The sequence below is a fragment of the Rhipicephalus microplus genome, unplaced genomic scaffold (assembly GCF_043290135.1).
Source record: "Rhipicephalus microplus isolate Deutch F79 unplaced genomic scaffold, USDA_Rmic scaffold_14, whole genome shotgun sequence".
Classification (NCBI taxonomy): domain Eukaryota; kingdom Metazoa; phylum Arthropoda; class Arachnida; order Ixodida; family Ixodidae; genus Rhipicephalus; species Rhipicephalus microplus.
In genome coordinates this window covers 16,194,262-16,217,100 of record NW_027464587.1, presented here as the reverse complement: position 1 = coordinate 16,217,100, position 22,839 = coordinate 16,194,262, and the positions used below count along the sequence as shown (strand labels likewise).

The 22,839-nt window shown below is 43.7% G+C and overlaps 1 protein-coding gene across 4 annotated transcripts in view; it reads right to left on the bottom strand.

Moving 5' to 3' along the window:
• Positions 1-22,839, bottom strand: part of LOC119181451 (uncharacterized) — a 607,968-nt gene that overhangs the window by 155,094 nt on the left and 430,035 nt on the right. For all 4 annotated transcript variants that reach the window (XR_012888604.1, XR_012888603.1, XR_012888605.1 and 1 more), the window contains exons 31-32: positions 11,052-11,224; positions 3,082-3,413 (exon numbers count right to left, since the gene is read on the bottom strand). Coding sequence is in view for 1 of the 4 variants with exons in the window: in XM_037432704.2 (XP_037288601.2) it covers positions 3,082-3,413; positions 11,052-11,224 (505 nt within the window). In the remaining 3 variants the exon portion in view is untranslated. The remainder of the gene's footprint in view (positions 1-3,081; positions 3,414-11,051; positions 11,225-22,839) is intronic.

Sequence of the window (22,839 nt, the reverse complement as noted above, 5' to 3'; positions counted from 1 at the left end):
AATTTTCATAGTATATATATTCCCGCCATCTGTGCAATAAAATTGGTTGTAAGTGTGTGCTCTGTGCTATCTCTTTGTTCTATCTTCCTTCAGAAAACGTTTCCTGCACACTAATATGCAATACCAACCAGCCCAAGTAGCCACTCTTTTAATGTTGCATTATATGGTTTCACTTGAAGGTACAGCCCGTTGAATATGGCCCTTGAGCAAACATAGGCAACTGTAGATCAGACTTTCTGCCCGCTAAGTGTATAGAATGCAGGCCTAATTTTAGCTTCCTAAATGGTCAGAAGCACTGCAGAAGGTATCAGCTGCGCTGATGACACGAGTTTTTGTATGATTTGGTCACCGCAGAGGCCATGAGTGCAGTGGGATCAAGCATGTATGCGTGCACAGTTTGGCATGTTCCAGCGCACTGAGAGCCGTTTGGTCTGAAGATTATTAAACATTTGTAATCACGAATGCCTTTTCGCATTTCTGCTAGCATTTGGTCATCAACCCGTCAGGCAGCCTTGTGCACAGCAGCAAGGTGGAATTTCTCGCAAGCATAGAATGAAACTCGAGACAACACTTGTGGAAAGAAGAAGAAAATAATTACTTTCTCACGTGTTCAAAAACAACATGAAAGAAAAAAAAAGCAAAAGGAAGTGGCTCAATAACTTCCTTTCGGAAACTCCGAAACCGGAACTAGGCGGCGGTAGTGGAACAATTGTTGGCGCTACTTAAAAAGGCGACAGTAGACGTGATGAAAGGGCTTTAGGGCAAAGAATGGTGCTGTGCAAACTTGAGCCTGTCTTCCGTAGTGACCGAATGAGAGAACTGATTTAGCAGGAATGCTACTCCATGGACTGGATAGTTGGGTTGCAGAAGGCCTGCTGCAAATCGTTAAATGCTAACAATGTGGCATAAAAAATTGTGCAAATTTAAAATAAACATCTAAAATGAGGAAGCGTACGCTCAACTATTTCTTTTACTGCGTGTTACATGTGCTTACATGCTAACAAGTGCCGACTCTTAAAGGCATTTAATTTTGTCTTGCATGTGCACTGTGCCAATGCCAAATGCACAAAATACAAGAAAAAGAGCAGTGCAGGAAACATTTGCAACCGACTCATTGCCGTTGGTAAGTTCATGCTTATATAAGGTCGAACCATGGTGAACCCACATGTGCCGCGCACTCGGGAAATGAGCTGCCACTTCAGACCTACGTTGTGTGCTGACATAGGCCTGTGTGAGGCCAATGTCAATCCTAGAGACCAGCCCTAAGTTGGCTGCCAAGGTTGGACCAATCTCAAAGTAGTGGGCGAGTGACGACGGGCCGACGTTTTACCAAGAATAATTTACAGCTTCGAGCAGCAGCGGCGGCACTGTAGTCATTACCTGTTGCCATTACAGTGATGCTGACAGATGCTCCCAATATAAATGCCCATACACCATTACAGCTCAGTGGTAGAGAATTGGACGCGTTGTTCGGAGGTCGCAGATGCAGTCCCTGCCTGTGGCAAGTTATCTTTTCGCCCACTTTTCTTTTTTTTGCAGTAACATTAAAAGTACTTCCAATAACATGCCCTATATTTTTCTTGGCACCATTGTCTGAGTTCTTGTTAATACTGGGAATGACAAATAAAATAAGCCCTTAAATTTGCACTGCTCTTCATTTGGTAATGTTGCATCATATCTCACATATGTGGGACAGAAAGATGGCGGGGCTTTTAATAAATGTACGTCTTTAAAAACATCTAAGCACTAGAATGGGTGATACAATTGTGGTTCCTTGATCTGTAGAGGTACTCTGGTCGCTGACATTGCACACATGCAGTGCAACTCTTTCTTCTAAGTAAGCTTATTAGAGCACTTTCTAAGAAAAATGAGCATAGTTGAAAATACCATGTAATTGTGGGAACACTTCTGAACGCTGAAATATGGAATGAAAGTAATAACAGTGCATGTTTTGCCAATCAAATTCGGTTAGATGCCCCATGAGGTTTAAGAAGGTAGCAGTAAGCTTGCAACCTGCTTTTTTTTTTCTTTTTTTTTTCGCACAAGAAAAGAAAACAATCAGTAAATATATTGTTTAAAAACCCACGAAGCATAGAATTTCCAAAATATGCACTAGAGGGAACTCTGGCGCTAGTGTTCATGGGAGCTGCAATGCACGGCACTTAAGCGAGCATGGGAATGATAGGTAGTACATGAACTTGTCTAGTACTTCTGCGCTCCGTTTGTGTTCATGTGCCCTGGAGCTGTTTTCTCATGAAACAAAAATCAGCAAATATTCAGCGGTTGCGTTTCACCACTTTATTCTTTTAGGCTTACCATTTTAGATTGGGTCGCTAAGTTCAAAAGGGTTCGTTCTTTCCTTCGAAACACAATGAAAAAACAGCAATAAAAGAAGCCGCAAGTGTGATGCGCCACCCGCAAGTACAAAGACTAGGCAAATCTGTGTACTACCCATCATTCCCACGGTTGCTGAACAACTGCAGCGCCAGAGTTCCCACTAGTTTTTTAGAAAAGTCTATGCCGCAATGAATGAAAAAATAAATGTCCTGCATAAGAAGTGCTCAGAAGCTGCTTCGGAAAAGCACGTGTTTTTATTTCAACGTTTAGAGCACTCAGGAATCACGTTAGTTGCCCGTGTTATCTGAAGTTTTCTGAGCAGCTTATGCTACAAATGGCAATAATTAACCGATTCAGGCATCTGCGGAACGTACACGAGTGAGCAGAGCGTCACCTGCTAGCACTGCTCTTTAGACCACTCCAGAGGGCGCGCGTGTAGTTGTTGCTACCTTTATAAATATAAAGCGGCACACTCTCCTGCATGTCACCAGTGTCAGTTGTATGTTTTTGAAATGTTCATAATGATTTTAAGGTAATAATTGCAATTTTTTCTCAGCTATATCCATCAATATACTATTTAGGATCTTGTTTGCTCATTTAAGTCACCTTTGAGCATTGCTAGCCTTTTTATGCCCTGTATTGAACACTTTCTCGTGGTCATGCCACACGAGATGCATGAATAGATGACAAGCCTGGCCCTGAAAAGAGCTCCTCACTTAAAAATTTGCACTGTAATTTACTTACCCAGATTTGAGCACCAGAGGAAGATGTACAAGAGCATCACTTCCATTGATGAGAACTCTGCCATCCTGTCCCGATATTGTGAGAGTGATCTCGGGAAAGTCAATGAGCAGGTCATTGGCACTGGTTGTCAGCGTAAACTGTCGACCGCCAATGTCGTGCGCAAGGAGGTACATGCAGTACGAAGCCGGGTAGCTGGGAAATTCGAGAAACACACCGTCGAAGGTCACCACGTGCCCGGTGCCGAAAATGGCCGCCACCTTCTGGCCTTTCTTGAGCCGTGGCAGTGACCACGACTGTGCGATCTGAGTCTTCAAAAAACCACTTGCCATTTGCTAGAAAGAAAAAGAAAGAAAAAATTGCAGTTACACGTATATGTGCTGTCAAAAGAACAATGAGCACACTTTTCGCCATGACTAGTGATGCTGCTTTTTTTGCAAGTGCCTCAGTAAGTCCAAGAGTGTTTTGGCGATTCATAAATTTAGAGCTCCAGACCAAGACAACCAGTAGAAGCTTCCATATTATACTAGTGAATACCCACAAGAATACCAGAGAAAGAAACACCGCTAGCTGTCATCCTGTCTCTTTTTCTAGTGTCTTTGTGTGCATTTATTAGTAATATGGAAGCCTTCAGTCAACACCAACAGGCTCAATGAAATGCCTCAACGAGGGTCAGCAGAAGAACTGTGAAGCAGACGAGTTGGAAGTTGGAAGCAGGAAAATGGTAATAACAGTTACAAGGGTTTTCCATGTCCAAACCACAACATGCTCATGAGGCTAGGACTCTGGATTGACTGTGACAACCTTAGGTTTCTTAGCTCTTTCGTTACCACTCCTACTCAAATCGATCACCGGTGATTGGCACTTTTTGGTTATCAATTTTGGAATTTTATATTCCTTTCTCTTGTACGCAGCACTTTCTAGTAGTTAGCTTAGCCACTCAACTTTCGGAATTTTTTTGAATTTGCCGAATTGGGCAACATAGAGGTTTTTTACAGACTTTAGCACGAACCAATGTGCGTGTGTAGTTGGAAAAATGCACTAGATTGGCGAACTTGACAGAAGTGCATGCCTCTCATGATTATGCTACAGTAACATCGAAATTCTGTAATGAAAGAAAACTTCGCAAGCCAAATACTGAATTGATGTGTTAGCTTCACAATTTGACCGAGTTGAGCTGTAATAATTGTCGGAAATTTATGCTAGCTAATCAATAGAGAGCTGTTGCTAGAAGTCAGAAAAAATGATTCTGCAAAAAATTATTTCCCAAGGTCCGCCGCATGTATAAAGCTCTCACAGCCAGTTTCCAGCCGTTTTGGTTTAGCTTATATCGGTATATCAAACGAAGGCTCACATCTAGTGTCACTAGTCGCTTCTATTACGTGGTTGTCATGCACGCATGCGTGTGCGTCAGCCCTGCTCAGTTCAGTTCAGTTCAGTTTATTACCTTAAAGCTGCAAAACATGTGCTGCTTGAAACTGTCTTACGAGCCTACCTGAATTGAGTGAGAACAAGCTGAGATTTTGCGAATGACAGCACCTCAGCTTCAAGTTTTATGGCGACAATGTTTTGCCTGAAACATCCGTAGCCAATGATTGGTTTGTTTTGCTTACATTCTCAAGTTATCCCCTCTGCCGCAAGTGCATATAACTTCTGACCTTTGTGCATAAGCTTATATTTACTCAGGTTACGTGCGTGGTCTACACATCGCTAGGGCGTGATGTGAAGGCGCTGGCTGCAGAACTTTCCTAACGGCAAGGAGGTCCCGGGAGCACATCTTGACTCTGACATAAAGCAATGCGAAACATTTTAGAACTGCATGTGATATTGTCCTTTTTTATTACGACATGTGCAAAGATGCAAAAGCGTATGCTTGGATGCATATATTGGAACGCCAACCTATGGGGAGAGAGGTGGCTCGGAAAAAAAGGTGTGCTAGATGAAATAGCGAAGTTCAACGGACACCTCATTTATCGAGGGATTATTCACATCACTGGTATCCATCTGTATTGGAATACCTGAAGACTCTTATCGCAAGGCAACAAAAATTTACTGAGAAGAGTGTACAAGTACACTTGTGTCTCGTGCTTCACCGCATGGCATGAGCAATGAAGCAGCACCTCGGTTCTGATTTTCTTTGTCTATGTGAAGAGAAACATTTTGTAGAATATCAATTATTTTTATACTGTTCCTGGGTCATTTATCTACGAAATGTATATTCAGAATTTTGTTTGTTTTGAATATTTTTGCATATATAGTGTTTTTTATTCTATTGTTTACCAGGTGGTGATAAAAAAATTTCACTCTTTTCACGTTTTTATTCATTCTAAAATATTTTTGCTGCTCTACTACTTATATTTTTTGGAAAGAGCATTTCATTCTGCAAAGTTCGGTATGCTGCAATGCGTGCTGGAGTACTTTTAAAACAGGCAAAAACAATCTTCCCGAGACATATAAAAAACAACCATTCTCACGCAGTAACGAAAAGGTTAAGGTGCACTTAAATCGAAGAAGTTTTTTGCATTTCACTTCTCTCCAAAATGCAGCTGCCGTCGCTACAAATAAAACTTGTGCTTTGCCGCAGAGCCTCTTTCATGCAAAGCTACCATGGCATAATTGCTCAATAGTGTCTGCTGTTGGGCTAGTTGGTTCATAGCTGGGACATAATTCATAGGCGCTCAACTAAGAAATTAGAAGAGACATGGACAAGTGCACACATGCAACTGGCTTTTATTGAACCGATGGTTAGCTTCCAAACCGTCACACATGTGCACACATAGAAAAAAAGAACTGTAACAACAACAGCAACAACAACAAAACTGCATCAGAACCTGTCTTACAATCTATTATCTAGGAATGAAAACAAGAACATGGACGGAATGCTGATGCATTGGTATGCAGTTTTCTTACAGCAGACCAACACATCAGCATTCTATCTTTTTACCTGTTTTTCTTTCTAGCTGATTGGTTTTATGACAGGTTTTGGTGCTTACTCCAGGCCAATGCATCAGCATTCCGTCTTTCTCTCTGTTTTCCTTCGTAGCTGATAGATTGTACGACAGGTTTTCGTGCTTACTGTAGACTACGTCTTTGTGCCTATTTTTTTCCTAGTTGGCAGGTTGTGCGTCAGGTTTTGGTGCTTGCTGCAGACCAATGTATCAGCATTTAGTTATTGTGCCTGTTTTCATTTCTAGCTGAAAGGTTGTATGACAGGTTTCGGTGTTTGCTGCATACCAATGCATCAGTATTTAGTTTTCATCTCTGTTTTCCTTCATAGCTGAAATGTTGTACGACAGGTCCTGGTGCTTACTGCAGTTTAATGCATCAGCACCACCGCTTCCCCCCCCCCCCCCCAATTTCCTCTTTTTCACCGTTTTCTTTTCTAGCTGGTGGGTTGTATGACATGTTTTGGTGCTTAATGCAGACATACGCAACAGCATTCCGTTTTCGTTCTTATTTTCCTTCATAGCTGCAATGTTGTACGACAGCTTTTCGTGGGTACTGCAGACTAATGCATCAGCATTTTGTCTTTTTCCCCATTTTCTTTTCTGGCTGATTTGTTGTATGACAGGTTTTGGTGCTTACTGCAGAATAATGCATCAGCATTTTGCCTTTGTCCCTGTTTTCTTTTCTTGCTGATGGGCTGTACATCAGGTTCTGATGCTTACAGCAGACTAATGCATCAGAATTTCATCTTTGTGATTTTTTTTAGTTGATAAGTTGTATGTCAGGTTTTGGTGCTTACTGCAGACCAACGCATCAGCATTCCGTTTTTGTTCTCGTTTTCCTTCATAGCTGCAATGTTGTACGACAGTTTTTCGTGCTTGCTGCAGTGTTATGCATCAGCATTTCGTCTTTGTCCCTGCTTTCATTCCTAGCTGATAGGGTGTACGGCAGGTTTTGGTGCTTTCTGCAGACTTATGCATCAGCATTGCATCTTGGTGCCTATTTTTTTCCCTAGTTTATAGGTCGTATGACAGTTTCTCTTGCTTACTGCAGACTAATGCATCAGCATTTTGTCTTTGTCCCCAATTTTCTTCCTAACTGATATGTTGTATGACAGTTTTGGGTGCTTACTGCAGGCCAATTCATCAGCATTCCATCTTTGTCCCTGTTCTTCCTAGCTGATCGTTTGTATGACAGGTTTTGGTGCTTACTGCAGACCATCGCATCAGCATTCTGTGTTGGTACCTGCTTTTCTCCTTAGGGGGTTGGTTGTGTGATAGGTTTTAGTGCTTACTGCAGACCCAACGCATCAGTTTTTCGTCTTTGTCCCTGTTTTCCTTCCTAGCTGATAGGTTGAATGACAGGTCTTGGTGCTTACTACAGACTAACGCATTATCATTTTGTCTTTGTCCTTGTTTTCATTCCTAGCTGATAGATTGTACGGCAGGTTTTGGTGCTTACTGCAGACTTATGCATCAGCATTGCGTCTTGGTGCCTATTTTTTTCCTAGCTTATAGGTCATATGACAGTTTTTTTTGCTTGCTTCAGACTAATGCTTCAGCATTTTGTCTTTGTCCCCGATTTTCTTCCCAACTGATATGTTGTACGACAGTTTTGGGTGCTTACTGCAGACCAATTCATCAGCATTCCGTCTTTGTCCCTGTTCTTCTTCATGGCTGATAGGTTGTATGACAAGTTTGGTGCTTACTGCAGACCAACACATCAGCATTCCATATTTGTACCTGTATTTCTTACTAGCTGATAGGTTGAATGACAGGTTTGACAGGTTTCACCGCTTACTGCAGACCAAGGCATCAGCATTCTGTCTTTGTACATGTTTTTCTTTCTATCTAATAGGTTTTACGACAGCTTCTGGTGCTTACTGCAGACCTATGCATCAGCATTTCGTTATTGTGCCTTTTTTCGTTTCTAGCTGACAGGTTGTACGTATGACAGGTTTTAGTGCTTACTGCAGACCAATGCATCAGCATTCCATCTTTGTCCCTGTTCTTCTTCCTAGCTGATTGGTTGTGTGACAGGTTTTGGTGCTTACTGCAGACCAACGTACCAGCATTCCGTCTTTCTCCCTGTTTTTCTTCTTAGCTGATATGTTGTACCATATATTTTGGTGCTTACTGCAGACCAACACATCAGCATTTCGTCTTTGTCCCTGTTTTCATTCCTAGCTGATAGGTTGTACGGCAGGTTTTGGTGCTTTCTGCAGACTTACACATCAGCATTGCATCTTGGTGCCTATTTTCTTTCCTAGTTTATAGGTCGTATGACCGTTTCTCTTGCTTGCTTCAGACTAATGCATCAGCATTTTGTCTTTGTCCCCGATTTTCTTCCTAACTGATATGTTGTATGACAGTTTTGGGTGCTTACTGCAGACCAACTCATCAGCATTCTGTCTTTGTCCCTGTTTTTCTTCTTAGGTGGTTGGTTGTTTGACAGGTTTTGGTGCTTGCTGCCGACCAACGCATAAGCTTTTCGTCTTTGTCCTTCCTAGCTGATATGTTGTACGACAGGTTTCGGTGCTTACTGCTGGCCGATGCATCAACATTTTGTCTTTGTCCCGGTTTTCCTTCTTAGCTGATAGATTGTATGACAGGTTCTGGTGCTTACTGCCGTCTATCGCATGACCATTTCATCTTTGTGCCTATTTTCCTTCCTAGCTGACAAACCGTACAAGAGGTTTGGGTGCTTACTGCAAACCATTGCATCAGAATTCCGTCTTTGTACCTGTTTTTCTTCCTAGCTGATAGGTTGTACAATAGGTTTTTGTGCTTACAGCAGACTAATGCATCAGCATTTTGTCATTGTCCCTGTTTTCTTTTCTTGCTGATGGGCTGTATTTCAGGTTCTGGTGCTTACTGCAGACCAATGTATCAACATTTCATTATTGTGCCTGTTTTGATTTCTAGCTGACAGGTTATACATATGACAGGTTTTAGTGCTTACTGCAGACCAACGCATCAGCATTCCATCTTTGTACCTGTTTTTCTTTCTAGTTGATAGGTTGTATGACAGGTTTTGGTGCATATTGCCGACAAACGCATCAGTATTTCGTCTTTGTACCTGTTTTTTTTCCCTAGTTGATAGGTTGTACGACAGTATTTCGTGCTTACTGCAGACCAACACATTAGCATTCAGTCTTTGTACCTGTTCTTCCTAGCTGATAGGTTGTATGACAGGTTTTGATGCTTACTGCAGACCCAACGCATCAGCATTCCGTTTCTGTTCCTGTCTTTCATCTTAGCTGATAGGTTTTACGACAGGTTTTGGTGCTTACTACAAACCAACGCGTCAGCACTTCATCTTTGCACCTGTTTTCGTTCCTAGCTGATAGGTTGTATGACAAGATTTGGTGCTTACTGCAGATCAACACATTAGAATCCCGTCTTCGTACGCGTTCTTCTTCCTAGCTGATAAGTTGCACGATGGGTTTTTGTGCTTACTGCAGACCAACGTATCAGCATTCTGTCTTTGTACCTCTCTTTTTTCCTAGCTGAGAGGTTGTATGAGAGGTTTTGGTGCTTACTGTAGACCAACGAACTGGCATTCCATCTTTTTCCCTGTTTTCCTTCTTAGCCGATAAGTTTTACGACAGGTTCTGGTGCTTATTGCCGAGTAATGCATCAGTATTTCATCTTTGTGCCTATTTTCATTCCTAGCTGGCACCAAAATTTGTATGACAGGTTTTGGTGCTTACTGCAGACCAACAAATCAGCATTCTGTCTTGGTACCTGTTTTTCTTCTTAGGGGATTGCTTGTGTGACAGGTTTTGGTGCTTGCTGCAGACCAAGGCATCAGCATTCTGTATTTTTCCTTGTTTTCCTTCCTAGCTGATATGTTGTACGACAGGTTTGGTGCTTGCTGAACATCTATGCATTAGCATTTCAGCCGCCATCTTGTTTCACTGCAACCCGAATGACAGCTATTCTGCACATACAGGGCACACCATGGCGTGCACCCAATCAATTTTCATTCAGTGAGTGTCTCCAACGCGTGACAGTGATACCACTCCTTTGTGGATGGAGTCTACTGGAGCAGCTGCGATATGCCAAAGGCACCACCGTTGATAGTAGTGGTAGGATTGCACCTTCCTTCAATGGCTTGCTGTATCACTCTCAATTTCAGTTGAATCCTTTTCATAAGAACTGTAAACAGTACTTGACAAAAAGATCTGTGTACTCAGTTAATTTTGAGTACACATAATCCAACGTAATGCAGATGTGTCAAAAGCTCTTGAGATGATAATGAGCCAATACACATCTCAAAAGAAGCCCCCTGCCCTCCCCCCTTCCAAGAAAGTGACATGGCTAATTTATTTATTTCAATACCTTCAGGGCCCAAGGGCATTACAGAGGGGAGTGGGTTACACAACAATAGAAAAGAAACTCAAAATAAGCATGAGTTGGGTCAATTTTTGCACTTTTGAAAAGCATTTTTAATTACAAAATTATCTCACTGATAACAAAATCACACCTGCCACAAAAATGCTTCATTATGTTAAGAAATGTGTTATAAATATATATTTGTAACATTGTATCATGAGAAAACTATTCTTTAGTTACTTCATTATAAGTTTCAAACAGATAATTTATTATACCCACATTCATTATATTGAGATTTGAGTGTACAGCAAAAAAGTCACTCAAATACGAAGAAAAATGAAAAAGTAATTTTGCTGTACGAGGTAATCATGTGAAACTATGAACAAAAGCACATATCTGCTTCTTAACATTATCTCCAAACTAATGTCTACTCTGTGCACTGCACATTTGCTAGTGCGAGAATAATGTTACTTGTGTGAATGTGTGATTTCAAGGATCAACTACACAAAGTCATCAACAAATGTGCTATCAGCAAGCATAATGAGCACTAAAACATGTTTATATGCAGAAAAAATGTGAATATGCTCAAAATTACGACCTTCAAATGGAAATAAATTAAGTGCTACAGGTGACCTTAAAAATCCAAATTCACTAACTACTAGTAGAAGTGGCAACTCTGGTCCTACTCACTTCAACAATGCTATGCAAATGAGAGTGTGGTACGTTGGCAGAGATTTCCACCACGTGAGGCAACCTGGTTGGCAGTGTAAAGTATATCCTGGCCAGCTGTGCCGACAGCTCAGGCACGTGATGCACAGCATACTCAAGCACCCTGTCAAGGTTGAAGTAGTACAATGCCCAGCCTGTGAAGATAACACGGTGCAGCAATTTCAGTGCAATCATTCAGAATAGCCTAGTGCTTTTCTAGAACCTTTACTCTAGAGCTAGGTTTCGTCTCTGCATGCATTTCAACTGCAACGATTACACAATTTCAATGATGATGCTGCACAATGACAACACCACACAGTTAATCAACTAGTATTCTTAGCCTGTCTTCCTGTACGAAGGCCCAGCAAAAGTTCGCAGACAAAAATTTATTTTACGTTAAAACGACAGTGAGCGTACAATCACAGATTGCCCTCAGGTTGCTTTACTTTTATTGATATTTCACTACCATCTGTCTAAATGAGTGGGATAACAAAGGAGTCTCAGACCTTGTGCTATGCTGCTGCCTGCACAGGTGTGAAAATATTTTTTTCTCAATTATTGTAGTCACTTCGGCCATGGGACACAATACTTGTGTACACATTTTCCAAATTATAGCGTATTAAATTCTCCTTTGATTGGTTGTCTGACTGACTGAACTGAATGTGAACACTCCGAACAATTCAACTTAAGCAATTCCATTAATTTTTACCATTCTGTATAGTATTGTCAAGAGGTAGTGACTTGTACCAAGGCTCAGTCAGCTTGTCCAAGATGAAACTCTTTATTTGGCCGAACTCAAGGCTGGGAAACGGAAAGTCAAACCGCAGCAATACACACTGTCTACTGATACGTGTACAATGGAGAGTTGGCTGTCAAAAAACTGAACCGCGGCAAAGGGCGTTGGCATTTATACATGAGGCACCGAACATGTGAGTGTTATTCCTGGTGGCTGCACTTGTTCCAGAAAAAACTCAGCTGCTCGCGTTTGTGCACTCAAGCCAAACAGATGATCTTAAAATAATCTAGAATGCTCCCAAAGATTCTGGTACAGTTTGTGCAAGACATGATCTACATGTGCAACATGGGCCGGTAACACAAAAGATAAAATAAAAAAAGCGTATAAGGCAGTGTACTACATAAGCAGCCTCACTCAGCATCGAATAAATTATACTGCAACAGCTGTATGGCACAGTCATTGCTGACACTGCCACCTTCCGAAGAACTTCTTCGTCTGCCAAAGTGGTGCTATCGGGTGTGGGATCAGAACCGTACACACAAGCACCCTCACTTTCAATCTAAGTGATGCTAAAAACTATTCAAAACAAGAGCGAAGTAGCACTGGAGTTACAACCGTACACACAAGCACCCTCACTTTCAATCTAAGTGATGCTAAAAACTATTCAAAACAAGAGCGAAGTAGCACTGGAGCTGCATGGATTGCTTTGTAGTACACAGAGACAACTTGTTGGTGGGATTAAGCAAGGGTGCAGTCATAGAGTTCTTTAAAATAACTTGAGGCAACTCTGATGCTGTGATCGTTAAACCACCATGAGAATGATGATAGTACACGAATTCGCCTAGCCATTTTGGTTCAAATCCACTTGTGGCTTTCTTTATCACCGTGTTTCGGTTTTGTTTCAAATAAAAAAAAAAGGAACCGTTGTGAACTTCGTGATCCTAAAATGGGCAAGATGGTGTGGTGTAACTGCTTAACCTTTGTTGACCTTCAGCAAAGAAGAGTCAGGCCACGGGAAGCCAAACGGAACTATAAGAATGAAGATTAGACAAATCTGTGTACCATCCATCATTCCATGCTGGCTGAAGCACCATGCATTGCAGCTCCCATAGACACTAGCACCAGAGTTTCCTGTGGTATAGTACTTATAAAAAACTCTGTGAGTGCAGCAGCACAGCATAAATGGCAGCTGTCAGGAGAATCTGGATGCTGTCATGTTGTCAAGCATCACTAGCGGCATTGCACTTGATGGTGCATGTTGAAAATGTGAGATGGTTGGGATTTATAGCTTGAAGTTCATCGTGTTCTGTTCAGATGCACACACACACAGCTGAGCAGCCTGCTTGCAAGTGCAGCGGCACTCAATATGAGCGGCAACACGGTGGCCATGGTCGGAGGAGCCTCGAGCCTACACCGTAACACCCAAAAATGTAAAATTGTTTTTGGAAATACCAATAGCCAAAACAATGTTTAAATGACTTGACTGTTTTGCGTATCAGTGTCACAATGCAATGGTGGTGCCACTTTATTTATGTGCAGCATCATGCAACTGATATTAGATGCGATTGCACAAGACTCACAACAACAGGGCAAGGCTGTGGCCAAGCCAGAGTTTCATACAATAGTACCTAGCGGAGAATCTGGAACTAGTGTCTGCGCCAGCTCCTTCAGCGGTGCTTATCATGATGATCATGAGAAGTGCAAGCTTCGGATCTGCTTCGGATAGATTACATTCTTGAGATTCGCGACGCTTTTTTTTCGAGTGTAAAACAAAATGATATGAACTTATATTTAATTGAAACATGCTTCATTTGTTTGTACACAAACTTTATTGCAAGAAGTTTTCGTGACGAGGTGGCAAAAGTGAGACCTGGGCAACTCTAACCACCAAGGTATGCATTGCTCATCCATTGCATTTCAAATTTGGCATCAAGATTTAATTAATTATTTTTTACAACACTTAAAAACAAACATGCTTGTTTTTCTCTCGAAAGTAAGCGTCACTGTTTTATGGAAATAACAGTACAGTAAACACTTAACGTTTCATTTTCTGTGATGTTAGGTGCATATGTCTAAGTGGTCTCCCCCCAATGCAACTCTGTTTTGTTGTGAAGTTCAGTCAGCGGAGTGTGACCGTGCGTCTACTTAGCTTTGTTATTGTTTTGCAGTCGATTTAAAATAAGTTTAGACAAGACGCACTCATAAAAAAACGTGAACTTGATGCAATATCCTGCACTGGCATGAGACACTACATATATGCGCAACGGTGAGTGGATGACGCTTCATTTAAACTGTCAAATACGACAAAGCTCCAATGTCACAGCAAACTTCAGACCTAGTGGTTTTTACACTCTTTGCACAACAAAGGTGCTGCTTCGGTACTTTTCATCGCACCCAACTACCCAACGCTGCGTGAAGATTGAAACTGAAACTGTAGAAAAAAAAGTCTGTAGACAGTTCGCTAGCTAACCCTATCCAATCCGAAACCTGTACTTACCATAATTCCTATAGATAGGGTGGCTAGAGTGAGGAGGTGTGAAAAACGGCCGCCGAAACCGGTCCCTAAAGCGTGCCAATGCCGCTTGGGGCGCTGCATGCACCAGCGCGGGTAACTTTAAGGTGGAGACAAAAGAAACTGCACGCCCCGCTCTCCACAAAAATTGCTCCCCCGCTGTGTGATGGTGACCCGTTTTTGGTAAAATCATTTTGATCGAGCGAGTGTAGGGCAGTACATGGCACCTAAGCCCTTTATATTCTCATCTCTGAAAACCATTTTTGAAAAGGCCTTGATATGTTTAGTTTAACGTCCCAAAACCACCATATGATTATGAGAGACGCCTTAGTGGAGGGATCCGAAAATTTTGACCATCTCGGGTGCTTTATCGATTATACTCCAAGATCAGAAGTTTGAATCAATGCACCCGCACTGCGGGAGCCAGAATATCATTTTATAAATCTCGTATTTATAATTGAAATGTCATAAAGCATTGGTTAAACATGGTTGTAGTATCATAGTTTATCTTGCTAAGATAAACGTATACCCAAGTGTTTGTCTCACTAGGCACGACAAATTAAATGCAGATTTTACCTATTCCTAGGAGATTTTAGGATGAACATTGTCCTACAGGCTACCTTACCTATTAACCACCTTAAACCACGAAGACATTGACACTTTGTCCTTTCTTCTGCCATTGAGAACTTCCTATGAATCTATTTAAATATTGCAGAAAACGTCGCTATGATTGGCTATCTTGCGCATTTTAAAATAAATTCTTATTACTGTATTGTATCTTTTACTGCTATGTCTCTGTGTATCAGTGTATAGTTTTGATCCTCATGATTTTCGCTACTTCATTATAATGATATGTGTAATTAATTTATTACGAATATTACCCAACTATAGCGCTGTAGATATAGGTAATATTAAATAATCAATATCGTCACAATAGATGCTTTGCCCAGCTAATTATTCTTTCCCGAATACTAAATTTCCCAGAACTTCGGTCACTCTACTTATTCATTTTTGTTTTTCATGTTAATGCCAAGTCATAATGGATACGTATTCCTTCGCTCTCTATTTGTGGGGATTTGTTTCATAATTTTTGTATTCGTACTTGGTATCATTTTGTACTTGTAAAGTTTATTTTTATATTCTACATGTATGAATGTCTGACGAGTATTGCTGCTTTGCCAAGTTGTGACTGGATCGGTACTTTGTCAATCCCTCGAGCTTTTAGTCCCATTCTCCTCGACCTATTGAAAGAAAAGAAATGAAGTCTCTGACAAAAAAAGTATAGCTAATTTAGGTGAATTAAACTAGCAAATTTTGCACAAGATGGCGGACGTAGAACACAATGGCCTAATGTGCATCGGAGAGCTGCATGTGTTGACTTATAAAAACGTGGCACATGTTAAACGCATTTCTCATTGTCACAGAAAGCTGAAATATTATTTCATCGTCAACTCTCTCCGCAAAGATATTGTTATGAGACAATGTCCCACAAAAGCTTTGGATAGGCGCGGAGAAAGACAACATGATTTTGGTGTAGGGCCCCCTTCGTGGGCATGCGCCAGGGTAAGAAGGATCATCATCATCAGCTCTTCTTCTCCATCTTGGCTTGCGCGTTGGCGTGGTGTAAATATATCTTGAAATGCCTAGTATCGCGTGTACCTTCACGTAACATTTTGATGGAAGGTGCTGGGTTACAACGCACGAAGGAGTTACGCAGCGGACGCCTAGTCGTTGCTTCCTACATGTCCACCGGCACCAACACTTCGTCAAATGCCGTGCCCAATGCATCAACGGCGCCGACCTCTCCTCTTTTTCTCGTGGCCGCTCCACCCCGCGATCCCGGCAACTTTTCGGGAACGGAAGACAAGGACGTGGATGAGTGGCTTAAACTCTACGAGCTCGTCAGCGAAAATCACAGGTGAGACCCAACCTTGATGCTGGCAAACGTCATCTTTTATTTGCAAGGAATGGCCAAGGCATGATTTAATAACAACGTGGATGCGATCACGAGCTGGAACGTATGCAAGACCAAGTTACGTGAGTTGTTTGGTCAATCTGCCGGCTGCAGGCAGGCCGCTAAGAAAGAACTTGGCACACGTGTTCAGATGTCCACGGAATCTTACCTGGCGTATATACAAGATGTTCTGACCTTTTGTCGTAAAATTGACCAAACCATGGCTGAAGCAGACAAGGTAGCACACTTGCTCAAGGGCATCGCAGACGATGCATTTAACCTCCTTGTGTGCAAAGGCTGTTCCACCGTGCAAGATGTTATCTTGGAATGTCAACGCTTTCAAGAGGCAAAAGTCGTCGCATTGCCCACCACTTTACGTGCCTCCCCAACACTGCTGCGACGTCAACTTGCGAGGATTGTCGTATAGCCACCCAGCCCAATTCACACTCCGGTGACATCACGAGAATCGTACGCCGCAAAATCGAGGCCATATCACTCGCACCCTTGAGAGCACTAGCACCGAGTGATCCTCAGCCGACCATATCGCTAATACAGACCGTCGTTCGCCAAGAACTAGCCAACGCGGGTATTCACATGGTCTGTTCTGTGCACCGTCCTGACGCTGTCAGTTCACCTACCTCCAGCCACCCACAGCATTATCACCGCCCTGCTTCACGTAACCGTGACCCAAATGCGTGGAGGACGCCTGACAACAGGCCGATTTGCTTTCGATGTGGACGAGTGGGACACATTTCCCACCATTGCCGGGGCACGTGGACCTCACCATATCGGGCAAACTCAAGCTTCTCCAACCTCCACTCATCAGCCTATCTCTATGATTAGGAACTACCACGGCGTGATGGCTCAGTTAATTACGACCCGACCACTATGACCACTGCCCAGCACAGTCGCTCACCTTCACCTCGACGTAGATTTTCCCGGTCTCCACCACCACCCTGTTCCCCATCCCCATTCTCTGCCCGGCGGTTTTCCTCGGAAAACTAATGGCTGCAGCTCCTGGAGGTGATGCTGCTGATACGACTTGCTCTCCAATTCCTCTGTTGACACTGCCGACCAATCAGAACCTGTTCGACGTTGAAGAGGACGGTTTATCTGTTAAAGACTTGGTGGACACTGGCGCCCATATTTCTGTGATGAGCTTGCACATTTGTAACCGCTTGAAGAAAGTCCTTACTCCAGCCCCTTCACGCAGTGTTCGTGTTGCTGATGGTGGTACGGCTTCTGTTATTGGCGTCTGTACTGCACGCGTCACTATCGCCGGCCGCCAAACTTCAGTTCTCTTCACTGTTCTCTCTCACTGCACCAATGATGTGATCCTCGGTCTTGACTTTTTGCCCACTCAATCAGCCCTAATCGACTGTTCAGCTGGTACTGCGCAACTTGACTTACCATGTACGATTGATCCGCCCAGTCCACCTCAAGCTCGTATGTGCTTGCTCTGCTGAGCATGTCCGTTTGTCACCACAAACTGTGACCTGCATCACTGTAATGCCTCACCACCTGTATCCGATGGTGACTATGTGCTCACGCCCATTAGATCCATTCTTTGGACTCACAGTGTTACCTTACCACACACTGTTATTCAGTTACGTGCAAACCACGCCTTTATTCCGGTGCTCAACTTTGCTCTGTGTCCACAAGTGCTCCCGCATGGAATTGCCCTCCCCATGCTGACTCCCTCTGACGAATGCGTCATCTCAGCTCTATCTTCGAACGATGCTGGACACTGTAGCTACATGCATTCTCGATCTTCGCAAGCAAGTCCGTCTGCTGACGTTAAAAAAATGATCGCACCAGACCTTTTGCCGCATCAAGCTGACGCACTCCTTCACGTCCTTGAGTCATACTGGGACGTATTTGACTTTTGTGATCATCCGCTTGGTCAAACCACTGCTGTAAAGCACCGCATTGACACCGGCGATGCCTCCCTGTCCATCGGTGGCCATACCGCGTATCTCCAAACGAGCGTCACATAATTCAAACAGAAGTCGACAAAATTCTCGCCAGAGACATAATTGAGCCATCATGTAGTCTATGGGCTTCCCCTGTAGTTCTTGTCAAAAAGAAGGACAACACTTGGCAATTCTGTGTTGAATACCGACATCTGAACAAGATTGCTAAAAAAGAAGTCTACCCGCTACTGCGCATAGACGACGCCCTGGATTGTCTTCACGGCGCTAAGTATTTTTCGTCCATTGATCTAAGATCAGGGTACTGGCAAATTGCTGTCGGCGACATGGACCGTGAAAAGACCGCTTTTGTCACGCATGATGGTCTGGTCTTTACCAGTTTAAAGTCATGCCCTTCGGGTTATGCAACGCTCCGACCATCTTCGAGCGGATAATAGACTCTCTTTTGCGTGGGTTCAAATGGTCAATTTGTCTATGTTACCTTGACGACGTTATCGTCTTTTCTCCGACCTTTGAGACCCAGCTGGACCGCCTATTCTCAATACTGGCTGTTTTTTGCAATGCCGGTATCCAACTGAACTCGTGAAAGTGCCACTTCGGACGCCAGCAACTAACCATGTCGGGCCACCTTGTCGACTCCTCTGGTGTACACCCTGATCCCGATAAAGTGCGAGTCGTGCGGAACTTCCCCATTCCGACCTGCACCAAGGAAGTTCGCAGCTTTCTTGGTCTGTGCTCGTACTTTTGACGTTTTGCGAACAACCAACCAGAAGTAGCCCGTCCTCTCACAAACTTACTGAGAAAAGATGTCTCATTCACATAGGGTGCTGCGCAGGCTACGGCGTTCTCTACACTTATCGCATTGCTAACAGAACCACCTGTTCTGGCCCATTTTGACAACGCCGCCCCTACAGAAGTCCGCACCGATGCTAGTGGCCACGGAATTGGTGTTGTTTTAGTCCAGCATCAAAGCGGCTGTGCCCACGTTATCGCCTATGCCAGCCCTCTCCTCTCACAGGCAGAAAAGAACTACTCAATCATCGAAAAGGAATGCCTTGCTCTTGTTTGGGCAGTAGCAAAATTTTGGCCTTATTTACTCGGTCGACATTTCATCATCACAACCGATCAGCACGCACTTTGCTGGCTCGCATCCTTGAAGGACCCCACTGGGCGCCTTGGTCGATGGGCATTACGACTCCAACTAATCGGTGTCCTACAAATCTGGCTGTTTACACCACGACGCTGACTGCTTATCTCGGAATCCAGTGGACCCAACTGAGGCGTCCGATGAAGCGCCATGTGTCCTGTCTCTCTCCGCTTTAAGCAACATCCGTGAGGAACAGTGCCGAGATCCTGTCTTACGTAACATTATCGAGAAGCTTCATTCTGCAGCATGCGATCCGTTTACTCAATTGTTCGTGCTCAAGGATGGCACATTGTACCATAACAATGTCCGGCCTGATGGACACGAACTGCTCCTTGTGGTACCTTCCCACTTACATGCGAGCGTGATCGGCCAGCTCCACGACGCTCCCACTGCCGGTCACCTCGGACTGTCTCGGACGTACGACCGTGTACAGCGTCGATTTTACTGGCCCAGTCTTTATCGCTCGGTCCGTAGCTACGTCGTCTCATGCGACCAGTGTCAACGCAGAAAAAAACCTTCGGTGAGCCCTGCTAGGTTCCTCCAACCACTTGACGTTCCCTTTGATCCGTTCTTTCGACTTGGTCTTGACCTCCTAGGCCCTTTCCCTACGTCCACTTCTGGGAATAAGTGGATAGCTGTTGCGATGGATCACACAACGCGGTATGCCATTGCATGGGCTCTACCAACCAGCTGTGCCACAGACGTTGCCGATTTCCTTCTGCACGACGTCATACTTCATCATGGCGCACCACGCCAACTCCTCACAGATCGTGGGCGCTATTTCCTTTCCCGAGTAATCGACGACCTGGTTCGCTCCTGCGAGACAAAACATAAATTTACGACAGCCTACCACCCGCAAACTAACTGACTGACTGAGCAATTCAACCGGACTTTGACCGATATGCTCACCATGTACGTATCGTCCGACCACCAGGACTGGGGCGTTGCATTGCCCTTCGTTACGTTCGCCTATAATTCCTCACGTCACAATCCAGCTGGCTTTTCACCTTTCTATCTCGTGTTTGGCCATAATCCAACTTTACTGTTTGACACCATCGTTCCGACAGCCGTCAAGTCGACGACCGAATACGCTCGCGATGCTATCACCAGAGCTCGAAAAGCACGAGAAGTTGCCTGTCAGCGCCTCTCAGCATTGTAAGATCAGCAGCGGCACCGTTACAACTCCCATCGTCGCCAAGTTTTCTTTACTCCGGGTTCTCTTGTGCTATTGTGGACTCCGACTAGGCGCGTTGGACTTTCTGAAAAACTGCTTTCCCGCTAATCGGGACCCTACCGCGTATTGCGCCAGGTGACAGATGTGACCCATACGAAATAGCACTGCTCGAGCCTTCCTCGGCCTCCACTTCGCTATCTACAGACATAGCTCACGTACCCCGTGGTAAGCTTTACCCCTCAGCAACATAATAGAAAGCACCGAGGCGGTGCTTATGCACCCGGGGGTTATGTTTTGAGACAATGTCCCACAAAAGCGGTCATATAGGCGCGGAGAAAGACATGATTTTGGTGTAGGGCCCCCTTTGCGGTATGCGCCAGGGTAAGAAGGATCATCATCATCAGCTCTTGTTTTCCATCTTGGCTTGAGCGTTGGCGTGGTGTAAATATATCTTGAAACGCCTAGTATCGCGTGTACCTTCACGTAACAATGTGATCACTGACCTAAAAAAATACAGTAATTCTGGCAGCTTGCATCTGCTAGCGGACCATATTTACAGGTATTTCCAGTGTAAGATATTTGCAGTGTAAATAATTTTTGCCCCTTTAACCTACACAGCGCCCGCTAGAATTGCAACTGTTTATGGAAACGTGAGCCTTGCTTTTCCAGGTACTGCAAACTTAATGCTCTGCGACCTGTACTATCAGCAGAAGCAAATTTCATTTTGGGAACATAACTGATAAATAGCGCTACCCTGTTGCAGGAACAACTTGCTGACAACTACAACTTGCAGAATTTAAGCAACAGCTTCATTTCTACATGTATAACGAGTACGTCAAATACTAATTGCCGAAGTAACGTGCTTTACCAGCAATGGTGTTTCTTATTACGCGTAACCACCAACACTATGAAACAAAACAGGTGTTCTTGCACTCATTACGATTATTACGAAGTACCAGATTTCTCACAGCGTAGCTTGCCACATAATGTACAGGGCGACCATCTGCCGCTCAGCGGTGTTCGATTCATGGGCAGCAGACACTGCTAGTGCATAAGATGGAAGTCTCTCGTAGCCTTCCTCATTTTATTCCATCTCATGCAGCATTTCTACAGACAGAGCGACTCCTCCCCTAAGTGATCCACCTTCCCACCCTTGGGCCTCTTCGAGAGGCTGAACTGAAGCATTAAGTTTTGCGGACAAGCATAATGCAGCGATGCTGGATCTACTTTTTTTTTTTTTTTGTCGTTGACACCTTCAGGCATTTCAGAGTAATCCAGTGCTATCACCGATTGACGAAGTATTTGTAAAGCAGCTACCGCCCCTGAAAAAAAAAAGCAGTGGACACGAGGGAAACTCTGCGAAGGGCGCCGCTCACTACCCGGATGGATGGATATATAGATATGGCTCTACCCTTTAGATCAGGCGGCGGCTAACGCCACCTAGCCGTAATACTTAGTGAACAAACCGCTAGATTTATCTTTTTTTTATTTCCTTTAAATAGTGAAGTTGAGGACTGGTACTTTGAAGTGAAGAATTTAATTGTCACTCCTGCATTTACTTTAGCCACCAATCAGATAACCTTCTTCTAGTTAATTCTACCCGCCTAAAGTCTATTTTGCCCTCCCTGTCCCTAAACCCCAGTGCTTTAAAAAACTCTGCGCCATCACCCTGAACTATAGGGTGAAGCCCTTTACAGAACATTATCAAGTGTTCGGCAGTTTCCTCCTCCTATCCACATGCACTGCATACCGTGTCTACCCCTTCGTATTTGGCCCGATATGTCTTGGTTCGCAATACTCCCGTCCTGCCCTCAAACAGTAGGGAACTACCCCGAGTATTAACGTAGATTTTTTCCTTAGCAATTTCCTGCTTAAAAGTTCGATCGATCTCTAGTGCGGACTTCTTAATCATGCCAACTCTCCACATGTCAGTCTTTGTTTTCTTCTCTTTGTTATTAACTGATAATTCTTTTTGGTTTAGCCACCTGCTGTTTTCTAAGTATTTACCAGTCAATTTGGTAGTTCGCTTCCTCCATTTTGTATTGACATTCTTCATGTACAAGTAGCTGAAAAGCTTCCTAGCCCAACGCTCCTCCCACATTTCTCCCAATCGCTTCTCAAATTTTATCTTGCTGCTAGCTTCCTTGCACTCAAATGATGTCCATCCTATATCATCTTGTACTTCCTGATTTGGTGTATTCCCGTGAGCTCCTTAAGGAAGCCTACCTATTCCACATTGCTTAATTTCTAATTTTGCTTGCTTGAACTTCTGATATCATGCACAAGATCGCATTGCCGAACGTCAGCCCAAGAACC